General features: G+C 42.1%; 1 protein-coding gene across 3 annotated transcripts in view; it reads left to right on the top strand.

Moving 5' to 3' along the window:
• Positions 1-2,565: 2,565 nt before the first annotated feature.
• dock5 (dedicator of cytokinesis 5) overlaps positions 2,566-25,324 on the top strand; it is a 29,393-nt gene continuing 6,634 nt past the window's right edge. For 2 of the 3 annotated variants that reach the window (XM_030060441.1, XM_030060439.1), the window contains exons 1-37: positions 2,566-2,724; positions 9,857-9,940; positions 10,176-10,216; positions 10,307-10,362; positions 10,615-10,711; positions 10,877-11,025; positions 11,168-11,303; positions 11,411-11,568; positions 12,539-12,620; positions 13,340-13,469; positions 14,201-14,273; positions 15,536-15,678; positions 15,831-15,956; positions 16,072-16,196; positions 16,475-16,573; positions 16,815-16,887; positions 17,004-17,107; positions 17,354-17,534; positions 17,867-17,964; positions 18,083-18,172; positions 18,341-18,441; positions 18,603-18,737; positions 18,831-18,942; positions 20,546-20,616; positions 20,838-20,944; positions 21,138-21,274; positions 21,398-21,493; positions 21,735-21,833; positions 22,949-23,119; positions 23,232-23,332; positions 23,433-23,491; positions 23,747-23,901; positions 24,015-24,100; positions 24,501-24,657; positions 24,806-24,846; positions 24,929-25,019; positions 25,168-25,287. In XM_030060441.1, the coding sequence (XP_029916301.1) occupies positions 2,682-2,724; positions 9,857-9,940; positions 10,176-10,216; positions 10,307-10,362; positions 10,615-10,711; positions 10,877-11,025; positions 11,168-11,303; positions 11,411-11,568; positions 12,539-12,620; positions 13,340-13,469; positions 14,201-14,273; positions 15,536-15,678; positions 15,831-15,956; positions 16,072-16,196; positions 16,475-16,573; positions 16,815-16,887; positions 17,004-17,107; positions 17,354-17,534; positions 17,867-17,964; positions 18,083-18,172; positions 18,341-18,441; positions 18,603-18,737; positions 18,831-18,942; positions 20,546-20,616; positions 20,838-20,944; positions 21,138-21,274; positions 21,398-21,493; positions 21,735-21,833; positions 22,949-23,119; positions 23,232-23,332; positions 23,433-23,491; positions 23,747-23,901; positions 24,015-24,100; positions 24,501-24,657; positions 24,806-24,846; positions 24,929-25,019; positions 25,168-25,287 (3,927 nt within the window). In that variant the 5' untranslated portion in view covers positions 2,566-2,681. The remainder of the gene's footprint in view (positions 2,725-9,856; positions 9,941-10,175; positions 10,217-10,306; positions 10,363-10,614; positions 10,712-10,876; positions 11,026-11,167; positions 11,304-11,410; positions 11,569-12,538; positions 12,621-13,339; positions 13,470-14,200; positions 14,274-15,535; positions 15,679-15,830; positions 15,957-16,071; positions 16,197-16,474; positions 16,574-16,814; positions 16,888-17,003; positions 17,108-17,353; positions 17,535-17,866; positions 17,965-18,082; positions 18,173-18,340; positions 18,442-18,602; positions 18,738-18,830; positions 18,943-20,545; positions 20,617-20,837; positions 20,945-21,137; positions 21,275-21,397; positions 21,494-21,734; positions 21,834-22,948; positions 23,120-23,231; positions 23,333-23,432; positions 23,492-23,746; positions 23,902-24,014; positions 24,101-24,500; positions 24,658-24,805; positions 24,847-24,928; positions 25,020-25,167; positions 25,288-25,324) is intronic. The other variant, XM_030060440.1, reaches the window with a different exon arrangement.

The following is a 25,324-nucleotide window of genomic DNA, read 5'->3' as shown; positions in this document are numbered from 1 at the left end:
ACAGGAACAGCCAAAGCCATTACCTGTTTCTGCTGTTCGACAAGCAGGTGGTTGCTGCGGCTCTCATTTAGCCAAAGGCATTTGAATTTGCTTTTGGCATCATGCAGTCCTGGCAGCGGACCTTTAAATCCATTAGGGCCTTTTGTCTGCTTTTGTCTCAGGAATCGAACATCTCAGACAGGGCCGAGCCCAGTATTTAGAGCCCCACCATTCACAGGATTCTGATGCACTGGACTTTTTCCACATCCTGAATGTCTCAGTTTAATTGCAAGTGATGTCACTGAATAATGGTGGATAGGAAACAGATTCTTCACTAAGTATATCACACTACAATCCATTTTGTTCCCTGTTCCAAGGAAAGGACCATAACTTTATTTCTCTTTTTATCTACAATAACAGTGGCAGTACACTATCACGACATGTCTTCATTTGTGACTAGAAAATGAGAATAACTGGCCTATAAATTCAGTCCACTGTTGCACTTAGACACTTGTTTCTGTTCACCTTGTACATCTGCACATAGATGGCCATAGATGAACCACAGACTAGCAACAAATGGCTGCTGAATTCAAAGCTCCTCTTTCTTTCTAAGTAGGCTTATCATTAAAATGCTGCATGCAGTCAAGAGGTTTTAATGGAACAAGGCAAGAGACAAAACAATCTGATCTAAATTAGAGCGTGAGGGAAATTGGGAGTTTCTGCTAAGACTCAGCCTGACTGTTGCTTTTGAACATTCAACTCTAAATGAACTGCAGAGTTGAGCTCACACACACACACACCCACACACACGCCGACACATTGGTGGCCAAATTATCTCATGCTCCCATCACCAACTGAACTCGAGTAAGTTATCATTAAAAATTTAGAGGCTGAACTGAGGTAGTAGATGTAAGCTGCTGCACATATGCAGATATTTAATAAAATCTCCATGCTTTGTAACCATATACAATGTGTAATGTAATGGCACAAAGCAGTCAGATGATGGCAATATTGTATTCCTTTTTGTAGATTTGACTGGTTTTTTTTTTTCTTCTTCCCCTTTTGATGGCTTAACTCTTTTCATCTGATGTGAAGTGTGAGAGATATTGTATATGGAATCAGGACAATCTGAGGTGAAAAGGACATCTGCAGATTTGAAGCCTCTTACAATGAATTCAAAGCCTCAATAAGCACCTGTAGCTCTGCCAAAAATAGGTCACAATAATCATGTCTAACAGCTCAAATCACTACCTTGAAAATTTGCCATGAGGCTGTCAAGAATTTCAGTGTTTTGATTATATCACTTTGTGGCAGAGAAGAGAACAATTCAAAGAAGGCACCATTTAAAGGCACAGTTTTAAAAAAATATCTGCAATCTCGATTTTGTCTGTGGCCACCATGGAGGCTCTGTTATTTTATTTTGTTTATTTTTTTAGCTACCATTATGTTCATAGGGTAGCCTTATCCTTTGCAAAATAATTTGAATAACAGCCATGCACTTGTGTTAGTACTCTTCGTCTACAAGCTGTGATTCCAAGCAGCTTGATCAAAACTGATGCAACACAGAGAAAAAAAAAAAAAAAGACAAGAGATCAAGCTGTCACAGGGAACAACAAAAGCACTGGCTGGCTGAACATTATTGACAGCACCATTTGGCTGACCAGTGGCACCAGAAAAAAAAACACATGATAGGCAGACAAAAGGGTAAGTGGGATACCAGGTCTCAGCCAGCAGCTGTAAATTGCTTCATTGGGCGGGGAAGGAGGCTGGTGAGCATCATTTGTGATATACTGAGCAGACCTCCAGGACAATAGCACATAAAGTTAATGATAGTTTTAGACAATTAATCCCCGGTTTAAATGACATTAAAAACTCTAGCAAACAGCCTCAGCGATTCACAAGCTCAAGTAGAGCACCATAGTTATGCATAGCCTACACTTCTGATATTTTGAACAATTAACTTGTGGGATAGCCTGCAGCCACTTTCAAGCATGGGCCAATATAATCAATAATCCATTATACACTGCTCTGAATGTATAAAAAATATCCCATAGAGCAGCAGCTTGATTTTGAATTTCCACACCAATTGACTTCAGATTGGAATAATTCATAGATGCAATAGGCTATTCATTTACAGTTCAGGGCTGAATTAAACACTGGCCTCTGGATTGAGAGGCCACAGTGGTGCCCAAAGAGAGGTCCGGGGACCATCAGGGGACCACCCTGGACTTACACTAGGGACTATTTTAATTGCACTATAATTTCCCTCCATTGACTTTGGCTATCTGACATGGTTTTATTTATATGGAGCTTCAATTCCCCTGACCTCCCCACAGGTATACTTCATTTCACCACCTAACTGATACAACAACAACAACAACAACAACAACAACAACAACAACAACAACAACAATAAATCTTCCCGGATAAAGTTCCCTGGGACCAAAACGTTTTCAAATGAGTATCCGAGGTTGTGGCTCTGTTTTGGGAAGAAAGTTTGGGAGCCCGGCGGGTCGGTCGACGCCTCTCCCTGCTGTCCCGGCCTTGTTTGCCCTCCTCTCCCCTCCCCCTGGTTTCTAAGTCATGATGGCGGAACTGTAGACGTCGGGACGAGCAAGAGTGCACCGCCCGTCCTCATTTCGGAATTGTATATAGTTATTTATTTATTCATTCACCAAACTTTTTCCTCCCCCCTACCCGCAATGACCCGCTGGATCCCAACTAAAAAGGAGAAATACGGCGTCGGTAAGTTTTTTTTTTTTTCCCCCGAGCCGCGACGCATGTTTTGCTATTTGAAACCAAACTGTTACCTCTAGTCTACTCTGCTCTGCTATGTGCAAGCAACTTCAAGGAAAAGGGACTCTGGTGGCGTGAAGTTGGGAGGCAACTTGTTTTGCGACCTTGTTGATAAATAGGGAGTAAACAGTTTAATGCAGGGCTTCCCAATTTGTTCTGTGTCAAGGTCTTCGAAATAGATGTGAATTAGACTCTGTTTTGATGTGATTTTGTCCTAGCAAGGACCCACCTACCCTGTGAGGGGATATTTACTGGTAGATGTAACTTGGGAAAATATTGTATAACTGTATTGTAGCTGGGGGAGGTAAAAGTGGGACACTGAGAGCAAGAGTCCATGTGCGCCGCGGTGGTTTTGGAAGTATTCTCTCATTAAGTTTTATTAAGTGAAGTAACTGTAATTAAATGAATCCCCATTTCGCTGGGGGGTCCCTGGAGGCCCATTCAAGGACCCCTGGGGGTCCCAGCATGGGAGCCATGGCTGTGATCAGCACGCTATGTGTATTTGTTACTAATGGAATCTGACTTGTTTGGACACCAGTGTGTCAGTGGCTGGTTTGAAGGAATTACATGTTTTTTACTTGTGTGTTGGAAATTGTATTTATTAAATGATTTTTGTTTCCTGCTACTTAACAGTTTTACATATGGGCTATTAGTTCTGCAAAGGCTTGTAATGAGGTGTGGCCTTGTCACCTGTGTGTGTGTGTGTGTGTGTGTGTGTGTGTGTGTGTGTGTGTGTGTGTGTGAGTATTGCATGCTATCCAATACAGCTCCACGCCCTCAGGATAGAAGAGTAGGCTCCAGCAGTATAGGAGCATTTTTCTCCTGTACTGCAGTGACTCAGTAATCTGTGCAGGTATGGTATGAAGTTACCGCACTGACTCAACGCTGTGAGTGCAGTCCAGAAAGCTGAATTCACTTTTATTGCTCTCAGACAAACTTGCTTCCTGGTGTGCAGCAGATGTGTGCAGCTGAGCACACGAGGTAAAGCGTGTATCTAAGGATATAAGGGGCTACGCCTAACATTCAGCTAATCCCCTGATTGCTGGAATTGGTGTGAGCCAGAGTCCTGGTCTCAAAATGTTTTGGCATGGCTATAATCAAACCTGGATCCTCATACCAACTTTATCTCAGGTGTTAGTGAAAGTGTCTTTTCTCGTGCTGTTATGGGTAAAAACATTCCTTTTTTTCCCTCAGAAATTCCAGGTGGGTATAATGCACTCCACAGTGCAACCCCCCTTCTCCCACCCTTGGTTATATATGACCTTCTTTTAGCAGCTGATGCTGGGGAGTTTTCTATCTTAATCCTTTCAGATCCCAGAACGGTGTTCAAAACTGTTGCTCGGTTTGATTCTGTACACTGTGCCATTCTCTTGCCTCAGAAACAGGGTTGGTGTCACTAACACTGTACTTAATCCTTTAAATGCCATTGGACCCTGTACCAGGTCTTATGCTCTTAATCCGATTAAGAAAGCCAGGCTCGGCTCACATGCAGGCAACTAAATTTTGGATGAAAAAAGAGATCGCAAGGTTTCTGATAATATCAATTATATCATGCTACCTAACAGGGAAATGTGGATAATGTGCGGCTTAAGATAGCACAATTTTTAATGGTGATGTTGTGACACCGCCATAATAGGATAGTGTCTCAGGTTTCACTTCCTGGAGACAAATGAAGTCCTAGAAGCCCAGATGGAGCATGCATCCTCTCAAGTGGTTGTTTTTTTTTTTTTCATTGGAGCTCTGTTTTCAAATTATTCATATCTGTAATGACGTGCTATTGCTTTATTAGATTGCAGGGCAAGAACTCCTTAATGAGCAGTCATGTAATGCTCAGTCACATGGATATATACAAGCCAAGGCAGAGCTGGGGAGTTTAAATTGTTTTTGGTTAAATCGCTGAGTCAAATAAATGTACAGCTAATGTAAACAACAGTTACATTAGCATAACAACACGGTCAGGGATCAGTAGTTTGCTGCGTTGTATTTTGATCCCGCCACTGTTGAGAACATCAATCACAATGCTTTTCCAGGAACTTCCTGCCAGTTATCAAAGTTACTGAGAGAGAGAGGCAATAAAGCTAGGGAATGGCATTTTTATTGACACATTTAGTTGATAGTTGTAAACTCCTAGGGTTTGTATATTGTATGTATTAATACATATTGTATCATGGCACATCAGTAGAAATGCAGTGCTTTATAATCACTTAAGTGGAACGAGACTTCTTTTCATTTCTTTCAGTTTTCTTGTGGAAATAGTTTTTTTCGTCTGTTTCATCAGTTTACTCATCAATGTACCAGAGAAAATCTTACAACCATCTTTATCTTATAATCTGATAATCTTTATTTATAGTGTATGCTTTATACTGTAGCTCTTATCATACGAAATGTAGCCTCTAAAGCGCTCAAGAAGAACAGTACAGCAGACTACATCAAAAAGGGCCGATACAGAGAGAGCAACCAACAATTAGTTATACGGAGCAAAAAAAGAACACCGTTAAAAACAGGAAACAGTAGGAATAAATACCAGCAAAGACTTTAAAGTTTTATGATAAAAGTACATTTTGGAGGGACAGAGGAGGGATTCAGTGAGCCTAATACCAGCGAGAAAGTTATGCAAAAGCCTCAGAGCCTGTGCAGCAATGCCCAATCACCCTTAGTCTTCAGTTGAGACTATGGAACAGCCGGGACGTCCCAACCTGAAGATCTCAGGCTGAAATGAAGCTGGGAGCCAAGCCGTGTAAAATGTAAAAATTCATGATCAATTGCCAGTGAAGACAAGTTAAAATTGGGGTAATTTAAGAGTTTTGGGCCAAGTAAAGTAAATTCGTTAAGACCAGTAAAAATGACTTTACACTAATCAAGATGAGAAGAAATTAAAGCATGGATAAAGCCTTATCTTAGCTGTACTCCTAAATTGATAAAAACAAGACTGAACAGGTTAACACGCGAGTCAAAACTCAGATTGGAGTTAAACACGACACCCAGATTTTTTTTTTGCCACCATTGCAAAGAGAACGGAGCTGGGGGGAAATTTTGCTAAGAGCCACACACTAGTATATAGAATTGTACAGTTGTTTTTTGCAAAAACACATAGTCAGTTTTCACTAAATACCGTATAAATGTCCATAAAACCACACATTCCTGCAGCTTAAAGTTCTTAGTGTTTGCCCCGCAGGTGTTACATGCGAAGTGGGTGTCTCATTTTTTTTTTTCCCCAACCCAATGAAAACAAATGTGAAATTGTTCAGCTGCCCAGCCTCCGTAGATCACAATCACTACATTGCAGCTTGTTCATCTTCCAATGTCAAACCTGATTACTGCCCGTAATTTAGAGATAAGTGCTGACCTTGTTCTCCGTTGTGATGAACTGGCCAAACAGCTGGTCAGCCTCATTTTTTGAGAGCTGAGAGTGTAATTTCAAAAATACAATCTTTTCATCATTTAACAACCTGGAGAAAGACATAAATGCATTTGTTTTTTTTTTTTCTCATTTAGATAAGGCTATTGCAATTTCCGCTCTCCCTGTTAAAAAGTTACCTCAGGGTTTTCTAACGAGAATAAAAAAAAAAAAAAAAAAAAAAAAAAAAGCTGAGACCACATCATTCTAAGTTTAGCCTCTTTATACTATTAGCTTTGAGTTTTAGAACTGAGTTAATGATTTGCTGATAACCTATAAGGGCTTATGAGCTGGAGCAGAGTTTAAGATCTTTTGCACAGATCGTTTTGGGCTGTCTAGACGGTAGATGGGAGGCAAAAGACTTTTACATCAGGGCCTTTATGTTTTCAAACAGTTTGCCTGAGGAGAGTTGGCTCAAAAACACCATTAATACTCCACCTGATGATTTTTGTGGAGCTACTTCCACCTGTTTTTTGGTTGCGCTTGAAACCTTTAAAATTCAATATGCCTGCACAAAGGCTTCCTAACAGATACATGATTCATCCTTGAATACTGTTTCATAATTTATATTAGTTCTAAGGTAATATTTATTCATTCAGTGGGTTTCAAGTGATGAGCTACCTGTTTTATATTGGATTACCTGACAGGAAAGACTTGAAGTTTATTATTTTTATGAAAGCCCAATATGTGCAGCGTGACACCCCTCTGACCCACTTCTCATTCATGATGTTGCCAAAGTTTCAGATTTTCTCAGACTGAGAATCAGCTTTGGATGCACATCTCTGTGGAAGCTTGTCGTCGAGCCTTTGTTGGTTGCTAGACTCACAGTTTTATCATTTGTTTTGTCTTTTCCAAATCTTGCAACAGTTCCTTTGGTTTCTCCTCCCCCTGGCAGTCTTCATATAGATTCTCATTAAATTGTCCTTATTTTGAGTGGCTGCCAGTGGCTGCTAAGACCACTCACCCGTGGTGTTCTTTTAATTATTGGCTAATCCAGCTCTATGATAACCCATTCACAGAGAATGAGGCTGACTTTGATTTAACATTAGTATTCACACTGACTTGAACCTGCCCAGATAGAGGGGTTTTTTGTAATCTTGCAAGAGGAGCTCCAGGGTCAGTATATCTTGGATGTTTACAAGTTAAAGTGGAAAATAGCGTGTCACAGAATTGCACCAGTGAGCTGTGCTGCCAAGGTCCGGACTGTTGCCTTTAGTTTAGACAGTGTGGCATCACAACATGCTCGACTGGGCTCTAGCCATTGGCATTTTGCCATGTTGTTGCCAGGCCTGGACACTGTGTCAAGTTGGTGAATAGGCCATTGTCACTCTCGGCATGACCAGAGGCAGATGTCATTTCTTTCGTCCGCGTTTCATTCAGGCATTATTTCTGTCTGCAGTGAAATCATTTCCAAAGGAGAATGAAGACTCTTTCTCGCAGGGTTCCGCAGCATGTCAATAACTCTATGAAATAAATCTTGCATGTTGTGTTATTATGCTTGTATTAAAGGCCTGAACATTCTGCTCACATTACTGCCGACTGAATGTGCTGCCACTAACAGTTATGTAGTGGCAGCACATTCTTAATTTTGACCCAGAAAATACAAGAAAAAAAAAAGGCACATTGGTATCATGGTGTTTCTGAAAATTGTTTGTTTATCTGTGTGTGATCATCTGGGCGTCTGATCTTTGTTTACATAAAACTTGTTGATGTGAGGATGAGGATCTTGCAGTTTTTCAGATGGACTTGTGCAGAGAAGTACTTCAGCACATTGTAGGCATGGGCTAGGGCTGATTGATTTGGTACAAAGAAAATCATATTGGTATTAATTTGACAGATATTGCGACTGCAATATTACTCACAATTTTAGTAGAATGATCATTTTTGCATCATATTTTTCATTTTAATTGAAAAAAACCCTGTCAAAATAATGATGATGTGATTTTTGCTGGGGTCTGTAGCAAACAGACTTGTTCTCTGACATTTGGAGAATATGATTTGTAGGCCAGGGCGTCTCTTTTGCACTGCAATACATCATTTATGCTTTTCTGTCACACATTTTACCTTCATAAAAAAAATTGCAGGTCCTGTGATTTGGATATTGCACTCAACCGATATTGGGCTGATAATCTGACATTTTTTCAATGATTGGCATTGGCTGATGGCCATGCTCACAAGGCCGATGCTGTTGTTAGGCTAAGTGTTGTTTTTTGACTTTTGTGATTATCCATGGACATTCATGTAGTTGAAACATTTTTTTTTTAATGAGTACACTGCAGACAGAGTACTGAAGCGTTAAAGTGTTAAATAAATGTTCTGCTAAGTTCAGCATTTTCAGTTTTCTTTTACCAGATGCAAAAACCCCAAAACAAAACAACAACAACAACAACATGATATCCGGCATAATACATCAGCCACTAGCTGTGCTGCTCACTAAATATCGGCATCAGCCAGTGAACAAAACATATTTGTCGACCACTAAACCGTGGGCTTGTTACACAAACATGGAGCCAGCCTTGTCAGTCTTAGGCTAAAAAACTGTCTCCCAGTGGATATCCATGTCTGTGAAAATGTGTGTTTAGGAAAGCTGGAAAAATCTATCACTGTGGAGGAACTCGTGGAGAGAGAGAGAGAGAGGTAGTTACGTTCAGCTTTATGTCAAGTTTTGGTATTCAGACTGAGGTGTGATAAGCTCAGCCAGTTGAAGCGTGCTGTGAAATCTAGCCTCCAGCAACAAGCATTATCACCATGCAAGTCAGGGCAGAGCTCTGCTCATACTTCCTCTCTCTTGCTATGAGAATAGGTGTCTGCGCGGTATTGCAGCTCCCTCAAGTCATGACAGAGACCTCTGCTACAGTATTGTGTGTTTCTCTTTTGCAATGTCTTTCAGGTGTTTTTTTCCTGTCTGTGCGCGTGTGTGTGTGTGTGTGTGTGTGTGTGTGGGTGCTCCTGCAAACAGACTTGTGTGATCCCTCCCATATGTTTCTGTTGGAAAGTTAAAAAGCAGAGGCAGAGCCGCCTCCAGGAAAGTTCTTAGATTAACAAACCGAGTATGAATGTAGGGAAGGGCCGGGTACACTGATGACCCAGTTGGCAGCAGAAAGAGAGTGGAGTGTAACTATTGACCAGGACGCTCAGGGGCTTGGTAATATCAAAAGGAACGAGGATGTGATGTCAGGCACCTTAAAATCCTCACGGTCTGTATTGTAACAGACCTGCAAACCACTTGCTCCAGCACAGTCCATTTCCTCTAATGCTGAACACAGCCTTGGGGGATCAGTTTCAATGTAGAATCATTAAAATGCTTAAGAAGTTTGAGTCACACGGTCTCGCTGCACGAACACTCGCCCTGCCGGTAGTTAAGAAGAATAAGATGAGGAATAAATCAAAGATCAAGATCCTTTACGCTTGCAAGTCCAGGTTCTGGGAAAAGGAGGATGAATTGGTTTCTTTTTCTACTGAAACCGCAAACCTCTGATCCAAGACTTTTTTTGAAAAACAGATCCGCTCGTCTGTGCGTTGCGTGATTGAAAGGGATTTTGGCATTTTGTTAATCTGCCGGACCGAGAGGAAGAATAAAACATGTCAGTCAGAGCTGTCGGCCAGAACCTTTTCTTTGAACAGTACAATCACTGAGTGTTATGTGTGGCTCGCATAATGAGATAGTCCCGCTCTGTCCCTCAGCAATCTACAATTATGATCCCAGAGGTGAGCCGGAGCTGTGTCTGCAGGTGGGGGACACTGTGCACATACTTGAGACATTTGAAGGTGAGTGAGCTTGAACATCGAGCAAGCCCCAACATATCCCTGCTTCGCTTCTGCTAGCGAGCTGGCGCAGGAGCTCGAAAGAGATGTTGAACTAACCGGCATTGTGATGAGTATGTTATGCATAATGTAAATGAGTCTGCAGTGTAGCAAATAGTGTTTGTGACAGCCTGCACTGTCATCACCCCTGTCTTTTTTGCTCCCTTACCCTCATTGTAATATGTGTGTCTCTCCTCAGGCTGGTATAGGGGCTACACACTACGGGATAAATCACAAAAGGTATGGGCACCAGCAGTGCTACATTATCATAATACAAATGTGATCTCTGTTGTTAGAATACATACTGGTATTAATTCACTTTTTCTTCAGGGCATTTTCCCAGCTTCCTACATCCACTTAAAGGAGGCCACAGTCGAGGGAATAGGGTGAGACCACAAATCAGTAAATGACATAATCATCTTGATGATAATTCTCTTTGCCTTTGGTTTGCCGCCCCTCCTTGTCACTCTGCAATAACATAACAGTGCTCTTGTAATTACGCTTTTCTCGGCTTTTGTTGGGAAATGATCCAACTGTTTATCATGTGTAGAAATGTACTCGAGTCTGTCCAGATGATGTGACGTGATTTGTGAGTGATGCGCCGTTTTCCAATATTCTTCTCTTCTTGTGGCTGGCAGCCAGCAGGAAATAATTATCCCAGCAGATTTACCCCTGGTGCAGGAGCTGGGGGCGACTCTAAGGGAATGGGCACAGATATGGCACAAGCTCTATGTGGTATGTGTAGATTACCTCTCTGTTATCAGTCTGCCTCCATTACACACAGTACCCTACTCTGCTCCACTTTGACTTTCACTTTTATTCAAAGGTAGCATATTTTTTTTTTACCTTTTGAAGAATGTGTTTTTGATATTGTATGGTGTATATCTGTGTATCTGACAGACCAACAAGACGACCCTATTCAGGACCGTTCAGCAGATGGCCTACAGCCTCATCGAATATCGATCTCAGATAGTGTCAGGAACGCTGCCCAAGGATGACCTTGTCGAGCTCAAAAAGAAAGTCACAGCTAAGATTGATTATGGAAACCGGTACGAGTCCTGCTGCCTTTCTGTGCTGCAATGAATTGCGTTCTGGCAGAAACACCGTTGTGAAGTTTTATGTGCTTAAATCATAACGCCAGTATTATGCCCTTGTAAACTCATGTGAGGAAATTTGATTCTGTGTGTTCAGGATTCTGGGATTGGACCTGGTGGTGCGAGATGAAGCAGGAAACACGCTGGACCCAGACTGCACGAGTACGGTCAGTCTGTTCCGGGCCCATGAAACTGCCTCCCGCAGTATTGATGACAGGATACAGGAGGAGAAGGCATGATTGTGTTTTATCAATACCATAAATCACTTTTACTGCATAATGCTAGCTGTCCATTTCAATGTGCGTCTGTGCCAATGCGTCATCTGCTTGGTCATCTGCAGACGCGGCTACAAAACCTTGAAATGAGGCGTCAGTCCCTGTTCAGCACCGTGCACACCTACAGTCTCCTCATGAACCTGAAAAACTTTGTGTGCAACATTGGGGAAGATGCTGAGCTGCTCATGTCTCTCTACGACCCCGACCAGTCCGAATTCATCAGGTTAAAACCTTATTTTTTTTTCTTTCCATGCTCATGCTGTCAGTAGCATATCCTTTCTTAGTTCAGTTTCATTCAGACAGTTTAAGTTTTGGATGCTCTTAGTTGCAACCAGCAGCTTGTATAAGTCACACTTCTTGTCGGTCAGTAGAGTTGGATCCAGAAATAATAATTTACAAAAAAAAATACCTCATGCATATGTATATGCAGAGTTGCAGTGCCTATAAATTTCTCAGGCAGCCAAAAAGCTGGTGCTTTAGCTCACGTGGGAAGGCAGACAACTGCCATGCAAGGCTCCTGGGTTTTAATCCCAGGCATGTCAGATGATTCAAGCAGTTTGACTACTGAGCCCAGCGAAGAGAGAATATTCACATATTATGTATTGACATGTTCAATTTAAAAGATTTCTCCACCAAGAATCCAAGAAAAAAGCTACTCTCCTCACCATTATTAATCTTTTAGTCTGGTAATAGCAATTGAAGCTGCACAGTCAGGAATACACTTAAATATCAGATCTCTGATTTGGCCTATTCACAAACTTCCCCATATATGACTGCACAATCTAAACACCACTTGTCACAATGGACTCAAAAAGGTCACCTGCACCAGTCTGCTTGCAGCTTACCAAGGATTACGTGCTTGCTTTAAAACATATTAAAAACGTTTTTCATGTCAGCAAGCATACACCCTGATGAAGTGTCCTTGTTCAAGAATCCCTATCGGTTCCAGGGCTTGTGTCTGTATGCTGTGTGCATCTCCCTACAGGGATCAATACACTGTCACATTGTTAAAAATATGCATGCATCTCAGAATTTTCTTGACAGTGTGCATTTCCTCTGCCAGGTAGCATAATGTATGGATTTTTGAGTCAGTTTTGTCATATTTTTGTGTTTTTCATGATGCTTGAGATTTGTAAGAGAGATGCATTCGATACCCAAATTTCTAACTGTTAATGTTATTTAAATTCATGCAGTGAGAACTTCCTGGTACGCTGGGACAGTATGGGCATGCCTAAAGAAATCGAGAAACTCAACAATCTGCCTGCACTTTTCACGGTAACTGAATCCCGTCCCACTGCCTTTAGTCCCTCTGCTTTGGATTTAGCATAAGGCGGAAATCCATTTTAGTGAGATTTACTGAGAATTTCACTTAGTTGCTCACATCAAGGGAACATTTTAGATATTTGTTATGCATTTGTCTCCAATGTATATCACTGCTGTTTGCATGGATGACTCAGTCAGGTGGGTCTCACAAACTAGTCAGGGTTTTGGCTCAACACATTCACAATCAGAAAATGGTGAATCGAATGTGATTGTAATTACATTTACCAGGAAAACGTGTGAACTTTATACCTAAGAATGCGATATAACCACATTCATAAAGCCAAAACCACATGAACTTTATTGTTCAGTTTACTTCCTCAAAGCAAATAGGTCAAGACTCTTGCTTTAAACAAGCCTCTGGAAAAATAAAAACATAAAACAGCTGAGAGGATGATAAGTTTGAGGGCTTTCTTTTATGCGTTTCCTGCTGTTACACTTGCCTTCTGACTGCTTCATGCTACAGTGGTCCAATATACTTTTGGGCTCCCACTGCACCTCCTGTGCAGCTGCAGCCATACAGCCTGAACGCACATAATGATTGAATGTTAAATATATATTTGTTTACTGATACGTGTAGTCCTCTGTCTAGTGTATGTGCTGCCCTTCATCCTTCAGTGTACCTTAGGTCCACACAATGAATCCTCATCTATGTGGTTGTCCTTTGTGTTTAGGACCTGAGCAGCAGTGATTTGATCAGACAGCGGCTCTTCCTGGTGTGTCAGATCATCAGAGTGGGCTGCATGGAGCTCAAAGAGGGGAAGAAACACACTGGAGGACTGAGGAGACCATTTGGTGTGGCTGGTGAGATGCTTCTTAAGTGTGCTTTTTTTGCAAAGCTGTTGAAGCAGTGCTGCAAAACTACACAAAAACAGACCATTTTGTATTATTGCCATCACATGGATAGTTTTATTGAGGCCAAACCCCCCCCCCCCAAAAAAAAAAAAAAAAAAAAAATCCCAAGGATCTCTCCATGTGCTCGATGAAATGAAAACACCTGCTTCCTGACCTGGAGAGTACTTTAACTCTGGCTTGGCAAATGAGTCAGTGGAACCTGGTTTAGCCACTGTCTTTTTGTTTTTGGCTAGATGATTAGTGGGTTTGATGAGAAATGGTTTCCTCTGGTGTCCCAGCAAATGGAGTGAAACCAGAGTCAGTAGGAATGCTTAACTCAGAAGTCACAGTTTTCGAAGCCAGGAAAAAAAAAAAAAAAACACTTAGGAAAAGAGCTGGGTGGAATGCACAATTCAGCTTCGTCACCCACTGCAGGCAGGAGATCAAGGACCCTCAATCTGTCTTACTATTCTGGTGCTAGGCAACAGGTGAGTGCAATCCAACAACTGGTTCTATTATGGAAGAAAATACAGTCTGCAAAATTATAGTGGGAAGATTGAGTTATTGTGATATTAAAAGTATGATCTTCCTCTTTTGTCGTTGTTTTGGCAATAAACAGACAATTGTATTGCAACTGCCAAATTAGCTTATCCTTGACAGCAGCTTGCTGCCATGCCGTGATGCTCCCATTGTCATTGCAGTGATGGACATAACAGATATCGCCCATGGGAAAACAGACGATGAGGACAAACAGCATTTCATCCCTTTTCAGCAGTGAGTGATATTGTGATATTGCCTTTTGATATTGTCACACACTACTCTGCTGTAAACAGGCTCAACCTTGCATTGTGAAGACGTACAATTGAGCACAAACATTGGAAAAGAACTGGAGTGTCTTCCCATCAGCTGCGCAGCTGGGGGGTGATATACTTTCACAGGTCCCAAGATGGAAGCGGCACCAAAATATCTTGACTGATTGTCAGCAAGATTTCAGGGCCCATGTGAACCTCTAATATCCATGTTTGCCAGCAGTGGGAAGTTTATCTTAATGTTGTTTAGAGTCAAAATCCATCTCTGTTAGCTGTACACAGTGGTTAAGGTATTCACCAAAAAGTGAAGGTGACCTTGACCTAATCTGCATTTGCTTATTCTCACCCCTCCCTTGCCTTAGGAAAAATGCAGCCTGAAAAAAAAAATTCTCTAGGATATAATGTTTTGATGAACATCAGCCAAGGTTCATTAAAAGTTGTGATGATTAAATTTAAAATGCTGAATCATGATTTTTGGGACATTTGTGTGACCTGAAATGCAAAAGTCACTGTGCATTTGCTGGGCTGTCCTCTAGTCTAGACTTTGGCACAGTCACTGCTTACGCATAGTAGTTCTCAATTATGTCCCCTAAAGGCTTGAGTAAAAATTTCCTGGACATGCAGTTTTCTTGCTGCTCTATAATAAAAAAAAAGCAGGGGTTTAAGGATCCCATTGCCTCTCTGATGAGTGTTCCTTGTGTCACACACATTGTAACACTTGTCATATTTTTCATTCTTGTGAATCTCACGGTGCCAAACACATGCATAACGCCTCAACACTTGGTTACTAATGTTGCACTTGTTTATTTTATAATGAATGGGTAAGATAATCACCAATTTTAACAAGGTCATTCAAATGGAACCAGCAAATAAAGAGTAAAAAGTGAAGGTTTTTATGGTGGAAATAACCATGGAGAACAGTTTTCTTTTTAGTAGTGTGGCTCTAGCGTGATTAATTTTAACTGCGAACCACACTGTATAGTGTAGTTTGAATGGCACACATATATTGGCTTGTACTTTACAAGGCTCAGTTCCTAGTCCTCTGTGGTACATTGTCTGCTATGGTACTTACTTAAAGGAAACCAGATGCAGGATGGAGAGATGTTGCATGTTGTCAGGGGACTCAGCACTCCTCACCTCTACAACCTGTCCATTCATTTGTTTGTCACCTGTCAGCCATGTTGGCAGCTGATTTTTCTCTCTCGCATCCCAATCCGCCTCTCTCAGGATAGCCATGGAAACTTACATCCGTCAGAGGCAGCTCATCATGTCTCCACTCATCCCATCGCGAGTCATAGGAGAGAACGAGCCCCTCACTGCTGTCTTCAATAAAGTCATTGCCACTCGGGAGGTCAATCACAAAGGCCAGGGTAAAAATGAAGCGCTCACAGACACTGTGTCCCCTGTGACTGCAGAGGATCGCTCTTTTTGTTTTGAGGGAAATAAATGATGCGTGAGGTTTCACAGAGTATATCCTTTCTGCGTCTGCCTCATTGAATTCCTTCATGTGTTGTGCTGGCAGGGCTATTTGTGACCCTGAAACTCCTACCTGGGGACCTTGCCCAGGTCAGGAAGGACTACCCCCACTTTGTGGACCGCACCACTGCAATCGTTAGGAAGATGGGCTTTCCAGAAATCATCCTCCCAGGTGCATGAAAGCGTGTTGCTGGACACTGTGATTGAATTAAAAAAGAAAAAAAGAAAATATGAGTGTGCATCCATGCTCGGCATGCATATCTGATCATCTGTTGCTTCTCCTTCAGGAAACGTGAGGAACGATATATATGTGACCTTGCTGCAGGGAGAGTTTGACCGTGGTAAAAAGAAGACGCCTAAAAATGTGGAAGTCATCCTGAGTGTGCATGATGATGAAGGCAATCCCATGGAGGTAAGACTGCACTAAATCACTATTATTGGACCATGATAATAATCATAATGACAATAATTATAATAATATCATGCCATAAAAAGGTTGGTGTTTATTTTTTCAGTATTTTTGATTCTATCAGGTTTATGTAATGGACTGTACAGCATGTCAGTGATCTTCTGCTATATTAGAAGCTCACTGACTATATTTCTTGCAGGCCATAGTTGCAGAGGCATCCTAGAGTAAATTGATTTTGTTCGTATCATGTAAACAAATTTGCTTCCCTCCATTTCTTGTAGAAAGCGATATTTCCTGGGGCCGGGTATGATGGGATCACAGAGTACAAGTCTGTAATTTACTACCAGGTTAAGCAGCCTTGTTGGAATGAAACAGTGAAGGTAAGAATGTACAGCAGTCACATGTGCCTGTACCAAGCCAGGAGCGGCACATAGTATCTCAAGTGCTCCAATTACTTCCTCAAATGGATTTGGCTCAATATAATGAAATAATCGGAGCAACATATTTGCACAGTACGTGCCAGTCATACAAATCTCACAGCAGATAGTGTTTCCTCTGTGTTTATAATCCCATATCCACACTCCCCAATCCCCCTGACTTTTTTTAATGCCCCCCTGCAAGGTGACAATTCCCATTGAAGATGTGTGCCGCTGTCACCTGAGGGTGATGTTTCGACACAGATCATCCCAGGACTGTGAGTGCCTTATTTGTCTGACAACCAGCTACATATAATCCTGCTACCATGGTAAACAGGGCTTGGGTGGCTGTTGCTGGGTGTGCTCTCATGTCATGTTCCTGTTTTGCCTTCAGCCAGGGACAAATCGGAGAAGCCCTTTGGCATGGCCTTCGTACGCCTCATGAAAGGAGACGGGACCACACTGAAAGACGGCAGGCACGACCTTATCGTCTATAAGGTGCGCTTGCAATTACGTCTCTTATTTGTATTTTCCATAAATTGTGAACCAATGAGCTCAACCTTAAAATGTGAAGTATATTGTTTATTGCCTTTATGTAGGCATACAAAAAATTGTGTCTTTGAATAGCTGACAGTGAGTGGATGGATTATGCATGAATCTCTCCTCAATCAATAAATAAGAAATTAGATCCCCTCATGGATCAATATGCTTCATGGTTCATTCCGGGTTTTATGAATTCCTTAGGTTGACGTGAAAAAGGCAGAGGATGCAAAGGTTTATCTCACCTTGCCAGGAACCTGGGCTGAAGTGGAGGAGAAGGAGAAGCAAACGGGGAAGCAGTTCCACCACTCAGGAGTGATTCCTATGACTAAAGACAGCTTCCAGATCGCCACACTCACCTGCTCCACTAAGCTCACGCAGAACGGTACCACAGGGCACCATTTATACTTTCCACAGTCAGAGCACAGACCCTGTGATAATTAAAGAGATGTCTTGTCATAAGTCATCTTTAAGAAATGAAGCAGGCTCGACGATGGATAGTGGTCCTCTGCCACCATGCATATTCATAATCCTCTCTCACATAGCCTTGAAATTCATTCAGCTGATCAATGTTGCTGATGTGTTGATGTTGACGGAAGCAGATTTTAGTAGGTTTTTAGTATTGAGATTTCGGTCTTTTTGTCTAATTGCCATAAATGATGCTTTAATGGAGCAAGTTTTACACCTCTCTGTTGTGGTTTGTTAATGTTGATCCAGTGGATCTGCTTGGCCTGTTAAACTGGAGGTCAAACCCTGAGGCTCTGGACCAGATCCTGCAGAGACTAATGGAGGTTGAGGGAGGAGAGATTGTCAAAGTGAGTCCTCCACTCCACAGATTGCACACTAAATATGTAATATTCTTCTATATTTTATAGATGTATTTTAATGCCCTTCAAATGGCAGCTTTATAATAGATGTCTGTTTTATGTGCAGTTTCTCCAGGACACTCTAGATGCCCTTTTCAACATCATGATGGAGACCTCAGAAAAGGACACTTATGATACCCTGGTGTTCAATGCCTTGGTTAGTTTTCCACTGGCTGTGTAGTCACAACACTGTAAGGGGATAGAACATTTTCCCAGACAAGCGAGAGGTGTCATGCCACGATGACTCTACAGACACACATATTTTTCCCAGAACACAAACTTAGATAAGGCTCTAACACAGCTTCCTCTTTTTCTGTGTAACCAGGTATTTATAATCACACTGATTGGTGACATCAAGTTCCAGCACTTCAACCCAGTCCTGGAAACCTACATCAACAAGCACTTCAGTGCAACTTTGGCGTACATGTGAGTCTCACTTCTCCACTCACTTTCTCACCTTCCCCCTTTACCAAATACTCCTTCACTCTGTGTATTTTTATCACTTCTTTTTCTTGGGCTGTTCTCCTCCAACCAAACGCTCACAATTACCAGCCTGAACTTGATGACTGACTCGTTCACTTTTTCAGGAAGCTCACTCGGGTCCTGAACTACTATGTGAGCCACGCCGAGGAGCCTGTCCTGACAGAGAGGCTCTACTCAGCACTCAAAGCCCTCAAGTACCTGTTCAGGTTCATCGTACAGTCCCGGGTCCTCTACCTAAGGTATCAGAAGTGCTGCCACACAAGCATCCCCTCTCACTCTGACTCAGAAGGGTAATTTGTTGTAACGAGATGCCTGATCTTGTTGATTGTCAGATTCTATGGGAACAGCGAGGATGGGGATGCTTTCTTCAACTCGATCCGCACCCTCTTCCTCTCCTTCAACACTCTCATGGACAGACCCCTTGATGAGGGAGTGAAGATAAAGGTAAGCTGTACAGGTTTGAGTGAATTGTTTGCTCACTGACCTTTTATTGAATGTAGGGTTTGACCAATATGTTTTTTTCTGAAACCATTACTGATTGCATGTATATACTATATGGACAAAAGTATTGGGCTTCACCTCTTATTCATTGAATTCAGGAGTTTCATTCAGTCCCATTGCCACAGGTGTATAAAATCAAGCATCTAGCCATGCAGTCTGCCTTTACAAACATTTGTGAAAGAATGGGTCGTTCTAAAGAGCTCACTGAATTCCAGTGTGGTGCTGTAATAGTAATGTAACAGGATGACACCGCTGCAACAAGTCAGTTTGTGAAATTTCTTCCCTCCTAGATATTCCACCATCAGCTGTAAGTGGTTTTATTGCAAAGTGGAAGCGTTTAGGAACCACAGCAACTCAGCCACCAAGTGGCAGCACCACGTAAAGTTACAGAGCGGGGTCGCCGAGTCCTGAGGCATAATAGTGCATAAAAGAAGCCAACGCTCTGCTGACTCAGTAACTACAGAGCTCCAGACCTCCTCTGGCATCAACATCAGCACAAAAGCTGTGAGCCAGGAGCTTCATGGCAGGGGTTTCCATGGCTGAGCAGCCGCTTCTTCACGCTTCTCTGTTTGACAGTCTGATGGATGAGTCTGGGTTTGGTGAATGCCAGGAGAATGTTCCCTGCCTGACTGCACTGTACCAAGTGTAAAGTTTGGTTGAGGAGGGATAATGCTATGAGCTTGCTTTTCTGGGGTTCTTGGCCTCTTAGTTCCAGTGAAGGGAAATCTTAATGCCTCAGCTCCCCAAGACATTTTGGACAATTCTCTGCTTCCAACGTTGTGGAAACAGTTCTCTGTCCCAGCATGACTGTGCCCCAGTGCACAAAGCAAGCTCCATAAAGGCATGGCTGGCTGAGTTTGGTGTGGAAGAACCTGACTGGCCTGTGCAGAGCCCTGACCTCAACCCTATCCAGCACCTTTGGGATGAATTAAAACAGAGATTGTGAGCCAGGCCCTCACGTCCAACATCAGTGTCTGACCTCACAAATGTTCTTCTGGATGAACGGGCAAAAATTCCCACAGACACACTGCAGAATCTTGTAGAAAGCCTTCCCAGAAGAGTGGAGGCTGTTCTAGCTGCAAAGGGGGGATCAACTCCATATTAATGCCTATGGATTTAGAATGGGAGGTCAGAAAAGCTCCTGTAGGTGTCATGTGTAGGCGGCCCAGTACTTTTGTCCATCCAGTGTATTCTTTGTAGCTGCCTATATTTTGTGCCAGTATCCAGTAGCTTTCATTTGAAAATGACTATAACTTTTTTTTTGAACATGCTGATAACCAATATTAAAAAAACACAGATATCAGGCAAATATGTCGGTAAATTGATAAATCAGTCTAACCCCAAGACTGTGGCACTTAGCATTATGAACAAGTTGATGAAACATCTCAGCTCACTTTACATCTGCAGAATCTTTTCTGTACTTTACCAGAGAATGAGCTGTTTCATGTGAGTGTGTGTGCATGTGTATGTGTGTAAATGAAACAAAAGAAGAGAATTGAGTGATATTTTACACAGTGCCTTGATCTGAGCTGCTCGGCTTTTTCAGGGGGCAATATTGAAGTACCTCCCCAGCATCATTAATGACATCCAGACTATCTTTGATCCTGTGGAGCTCAGGTAACTATTTCACAAATAAGAAATGATAATTGCCTGTCAAGTCTCAGTACAAATGATCCTGTTTACATAAACAGCAAAAGAGGTGTTACTCAATACTCGCTGTTGTAAAATCAACAAGGCTCGTGTGGCGCTTATTAGCCCTAAATGAAAATAACTACCAGTTGTCAAATGGAAAAATAAAGTGGTCATTGCTCTTTCATAACTCTTATTTCATTTTCCAGTGTTCTCCTCACCAAGTTTATTGAGAGCATCCCAGACTCCCAGCTTGTGCGTCAGAAGTTGGGCTGCATGTGTAAAATGGTAGAGAGTGACCTTTTCAAGCAGCCAGGTAGGAGTTTGGTAGCTCAGACAACTTCATAATGACATTTCACACAAATGCACCTGGAAAAATGGAACTCCAGCTTCAAAATACGCCCACATCCAGCTTTTTTTCAGGCCTGCACCATCAATGGGATGTGCAGTGTGTGATCCCAGTGATCTAGATGAAGACTTCTATTTTTGCCTCCCCTCTGTTGCCATAGATTGCCGAGATGTCCTTTTACCGCTTCTCACCGACCAGCTGAGTGGGCAGCTGGATGATCACTCAACTAAGCCAGACTACGAGGCCTGCGTCCAGCTGCTTAGCACCGTGTTGGACAACCTGGATCGCAAGGACGTGGTGAGAATCAAGTCTTAAATGCACAGCATGCACAGACAGGGATTATTAGTGTGACTCTGTTGCATTTTGTGACAAGTCGGTAAAATCTGCAGTTTACATGAGCCTGTTGTTTTGTCTGAGCAGGGTCCAACCAGGGGGCATGTTCAGCTGATAATGGAGCGGCTTCTTCGTCGGGTTAACCGCACTGTCATCAGCATGGACAAATCCTCACCACTCATTGTAAGGCAATACAGATGAAATGCTTTTTTATTGATTTTAGTGTTAGTGTTAATCATAATAATAGCAATATTAATAGTAATATGCAAATCTCAGAAGCGCTACAAAAGAATAGCAATAACACCTAGTTTTGACATACAAGGAATCTGTGCTATGAATGTACACCAGAGAATAAAATACTGTTTTCCGGAGGGACGTTTCCTTGAGAAATCATATGAGTAATGGTGTGACTCGTCTGTGGCAGGGCCACTATCTAGCCTGCATGACGGCCATCCTGAAGCAAATGGATGACATGCATTACGGCCACTACATCAGCACCTTCAAGACGAGACAGGATATCATTGTAAGTGTCCTGGTTCCTCCCCTCTTGGCTACATCTTGTCCTGAAACATCTCATCAATAACAGGCATTAAACCAGCGAGGCCACTTACTGCTCCTTAAGAGAATATTGATTATGGACATTTCATGCGGTGGGTTGGACTGGCATGATGAGGATATCACTGGGCTTCCATTAAGCCATAGTAACATGATGTGGGCCTGCCGTGCAGTGGCCGAAAGAGTACTAGAAATTGCTACTTAAGTGGAAGTTACTGTTACTTCGCTGGTATTTCGCTAAAGTAGAGAAGTAGAAGCACTGCTGTAAAAATCTACTGAAGTAAAAGTAAAAAGTAGCTGATTTAAAATGTACTCAGAGTAAAAGTTACTTAGTTACTTTTTCAAAACAGTATCTAGGTTTGATATTTTCCATGCAGTTAGAACAAGATCAGAGTACAAGGTTCAAACTATATTCTTTTAAATGGGGCATTGCGCAATATTGCAGAGGGTTGACTGAAGTGACGACCCTATAGACTCAACTGACAACATGTGAGATAAGCATGATAAGATGGCTGAGTCTATATGGTTCCCACCGTCAGGTCAACTCTCAACGGTTCTTGCTTCCATCAACTATCTGCAGTTTTTCATTGTGCAACTTTTATTGTGAAATTTGGAAATGACAAAAAGAAGAAGCAGCAAAGTATCTGCTTTAGGCTTGCCTGGCTTGGTTTAGCCTGGTCAAATCTGCTGGTGGTTCTTTTGGACATTGCATGTTGTATTTTTTTAAAAGTTCCCATCAAATGAACTCACATGACTTCTACTTCCTGTAAAACAGAGTCTCTTAAATGGTGACATCATCCTGCACCAGCGGGTGTAAATTAAAATTTCAACCAATGAAACCTTCACAAATCTTTAAACATCCTCTCTCATCCAACTGTCCTTTCAAATAAAACTGTTTCTCTCCCAGAGTGACATCCTATTGGTTTGCTCTGGTGAGTGATCCTCCTCTGCACTGTCCCGACCAAATGTCCTGTTTCACCAGGAAATACATAAAATCAAGAAAATAACAGTCCATTTCATGGCGTCTTTAAATCAAATGAGCATACACATGCAGTAAGGCCACTGCTCTCCCCCTTCCCTCAGGATTTCCTGATGGAGACATTCATCATGTTTAAGGACCTAATGGGAAATGTGTTCCCGTCTGACTGGATGATCATGAACCTGCTGCAGATGCAGGTCTTTCTCAGAGCCATCAACCAGTACTCTGACGTCCTCAACATGTATTTCCTGGACCAGATGCATTTTGAGCTACAGGTGCGCCTCATTCTCCTCCACCTTGTTAGAGGGTTACATTTTTTATTAAGCAGAAAATCAAAAGGGGAGTTAATTATACTATTAATATTTGAAAACCATGTTCTCCTTGCAGCTGTGGAATAACTACTTTTATTTGACCGTGGCGTTCCTCACCCACAAGTCACTGCAGTTGGAATCCTTTTCTCAGGAGAAGCGAAACAAGATACTGAACAAGTATGGTCATTCACATTTGTTAAATGAGTTGTTTTATATGAATCAACATTTATTTGCTTTTGATGCGTGTTACTAATGAATTTGTTTTAATTTTCTGCAGATACGGAGACATGAGAAAGGCTCTTGGCTTTAAGATGAGAGATATGTGGTATAATCTTGGTAAGTATTTTGCACCATCCAGTAAATCTGCTATAAGCAGAGAATTTGTGGAATTATTTATTCAGTGGCCAGCAGTAATGCAGGGAGAATAACAAGACAATATTTTTTTATTGTCCAGTTTCACAGAGCCTTGTTTTTTTGTTTACCACTTTATTAGTTTTGTCTTGTGTTTGTTGTGAAAAGAAGATGCAGCTTATTGCCTTCTCAAATCACACTATGATATTTCTGGATGATTATCTTGTGCCTATCCCTCAGGCCCCCACAAAATGAGCTTCATCCCCAACATGGTGGGGCCCATTCTAGAGGCCACGCTGGTGCCTGAGCCCGAGCTGAGGAAAGCAACCATCCCCATCTTCTTTGATATGATGCAGTGTGAGCACAACTTCAGCTCCGGACACACATTTGAAATGGTAAAGAGCTATCACGAAAGTTCAGCGGTGTGGCTCTATTGTTTAAATTTTGATGAAGTCGCTCCTGGCTAAATATGACATTTGTGATGTGCTTTTAACGCTTCTCTTTGCAGTTTGAGAATGAGCTGATAACAAAATTGGATCAAGCGGTAGAAGGAGGCCGAGGGGATGAGCAGTACAAAGTCCTGCTAGAGAAAACGTGAGATGCCACGGCACATCAAACACACTGTTTCTTTATTCTAAAACTTTTTTGCATTGATCAAAAAACCCTCCGATCCTGTGTGACTCAGACTCAAGAAACTCACAAAGGATTGATGCTAAAATACAATAGAGTCCTTTCAGATTGTGTTGTATTTTTGAATCAGTCCTCCAGGATCTAGTTGGACAAGACAGTCTGCCTGAAATACAATCAACCTTTCATCAATAGAAACCCGCAGGGACGAGCTGTGCAATACCAAATTATTATAAAACCCTGCAGGGCCTTTGTCAGAATCTACTGAGCCCATCAGAAGGAAAGCAGCCTTTGGGAAATTGAAAGCTCACAATTAGCCCTTTACAGTTGGAGAGTAGTCTGTGAGTCATATTGTTTGTATGTGCAGGTTACTGGAGCACTGCAGGCGCCACAGATACCTGTCGTCGTCGGGAGAGGAGCTGGCTTTGTTGCTCAGCAGCCTGCTGGAGAATCTCCTGGCGTACCGCACCATCACACATGATGAAAGTCCTGAGCACCGCATGAGCTGCACCGTCAACGTGCTGGTACGCCCCGCGCCTGCACCCACATTAGCTGACCAAAGAGTTAACACTGTGGGGGCTTTCATTACTTGTGCTGTTGCTACAAATTGCTTCAGACATTTCTCTCTCCCCAAGAATATGTTATGAAGAAAGCATACATTTTCTTGTGCAGAATTTCTACAAAGAAAAGAAGAGGGAGGACATTTACATTCGGTGAGTCAGTTGAAGACACACTGCATGTCTGCTGTGCTGTTTCTAATTAGGGTGATGATGATTTTTTTTTTTTTTAAACCAGGTACTTGTACAAGCTTCGGGATTTGCACCTGGACTGTGAGAATTACACAGAGGCAGCCTACACTCTGCTGCTGCATGCTGAGTTACTGGAGGTCTGAAGCACATGTTGAAAAATCAATTTTTTTTTTTAGATTTTTAGAGATCAGAGGATTTTATATTTAAGCTGTTTAACCTTTGCTAAATTCACCTTAATACTGAATGTATGTCCGGATGTTGATGCATGTTAATGTGCTTTCCCAGTGGTCTGACAAAACCTGCGCGCCCCATCTGATACCCCGAGATGGGCAGCATGTGTGGACGCAACAGGAGCTGAAAGAGAGGCTCTTCCAAGAGATCATATGTTACCTGGACAAGGGCAAAGTGAGTGTTAACCTCTCTGCTGCCTGTTAATCACTTT

Source organism: Myripristis murdjan, chromosome 9 (genome assembly GCF_902150065.1).
Source record: "Myripristis murdjan chromosome 9, fMyrMur1.1, whole genome shotgun sequence".
Taxonomy (NCBI): domain Eukaryota; kingdom Metazoa; phylum Chordata; class Actinopteri; order Holocentriformes; family Holocentridae; genus Myripristis; species Myripristis murdjan.
This window is presented reverse-complemented; position numbering and strand designations above follow the sequence as displayed.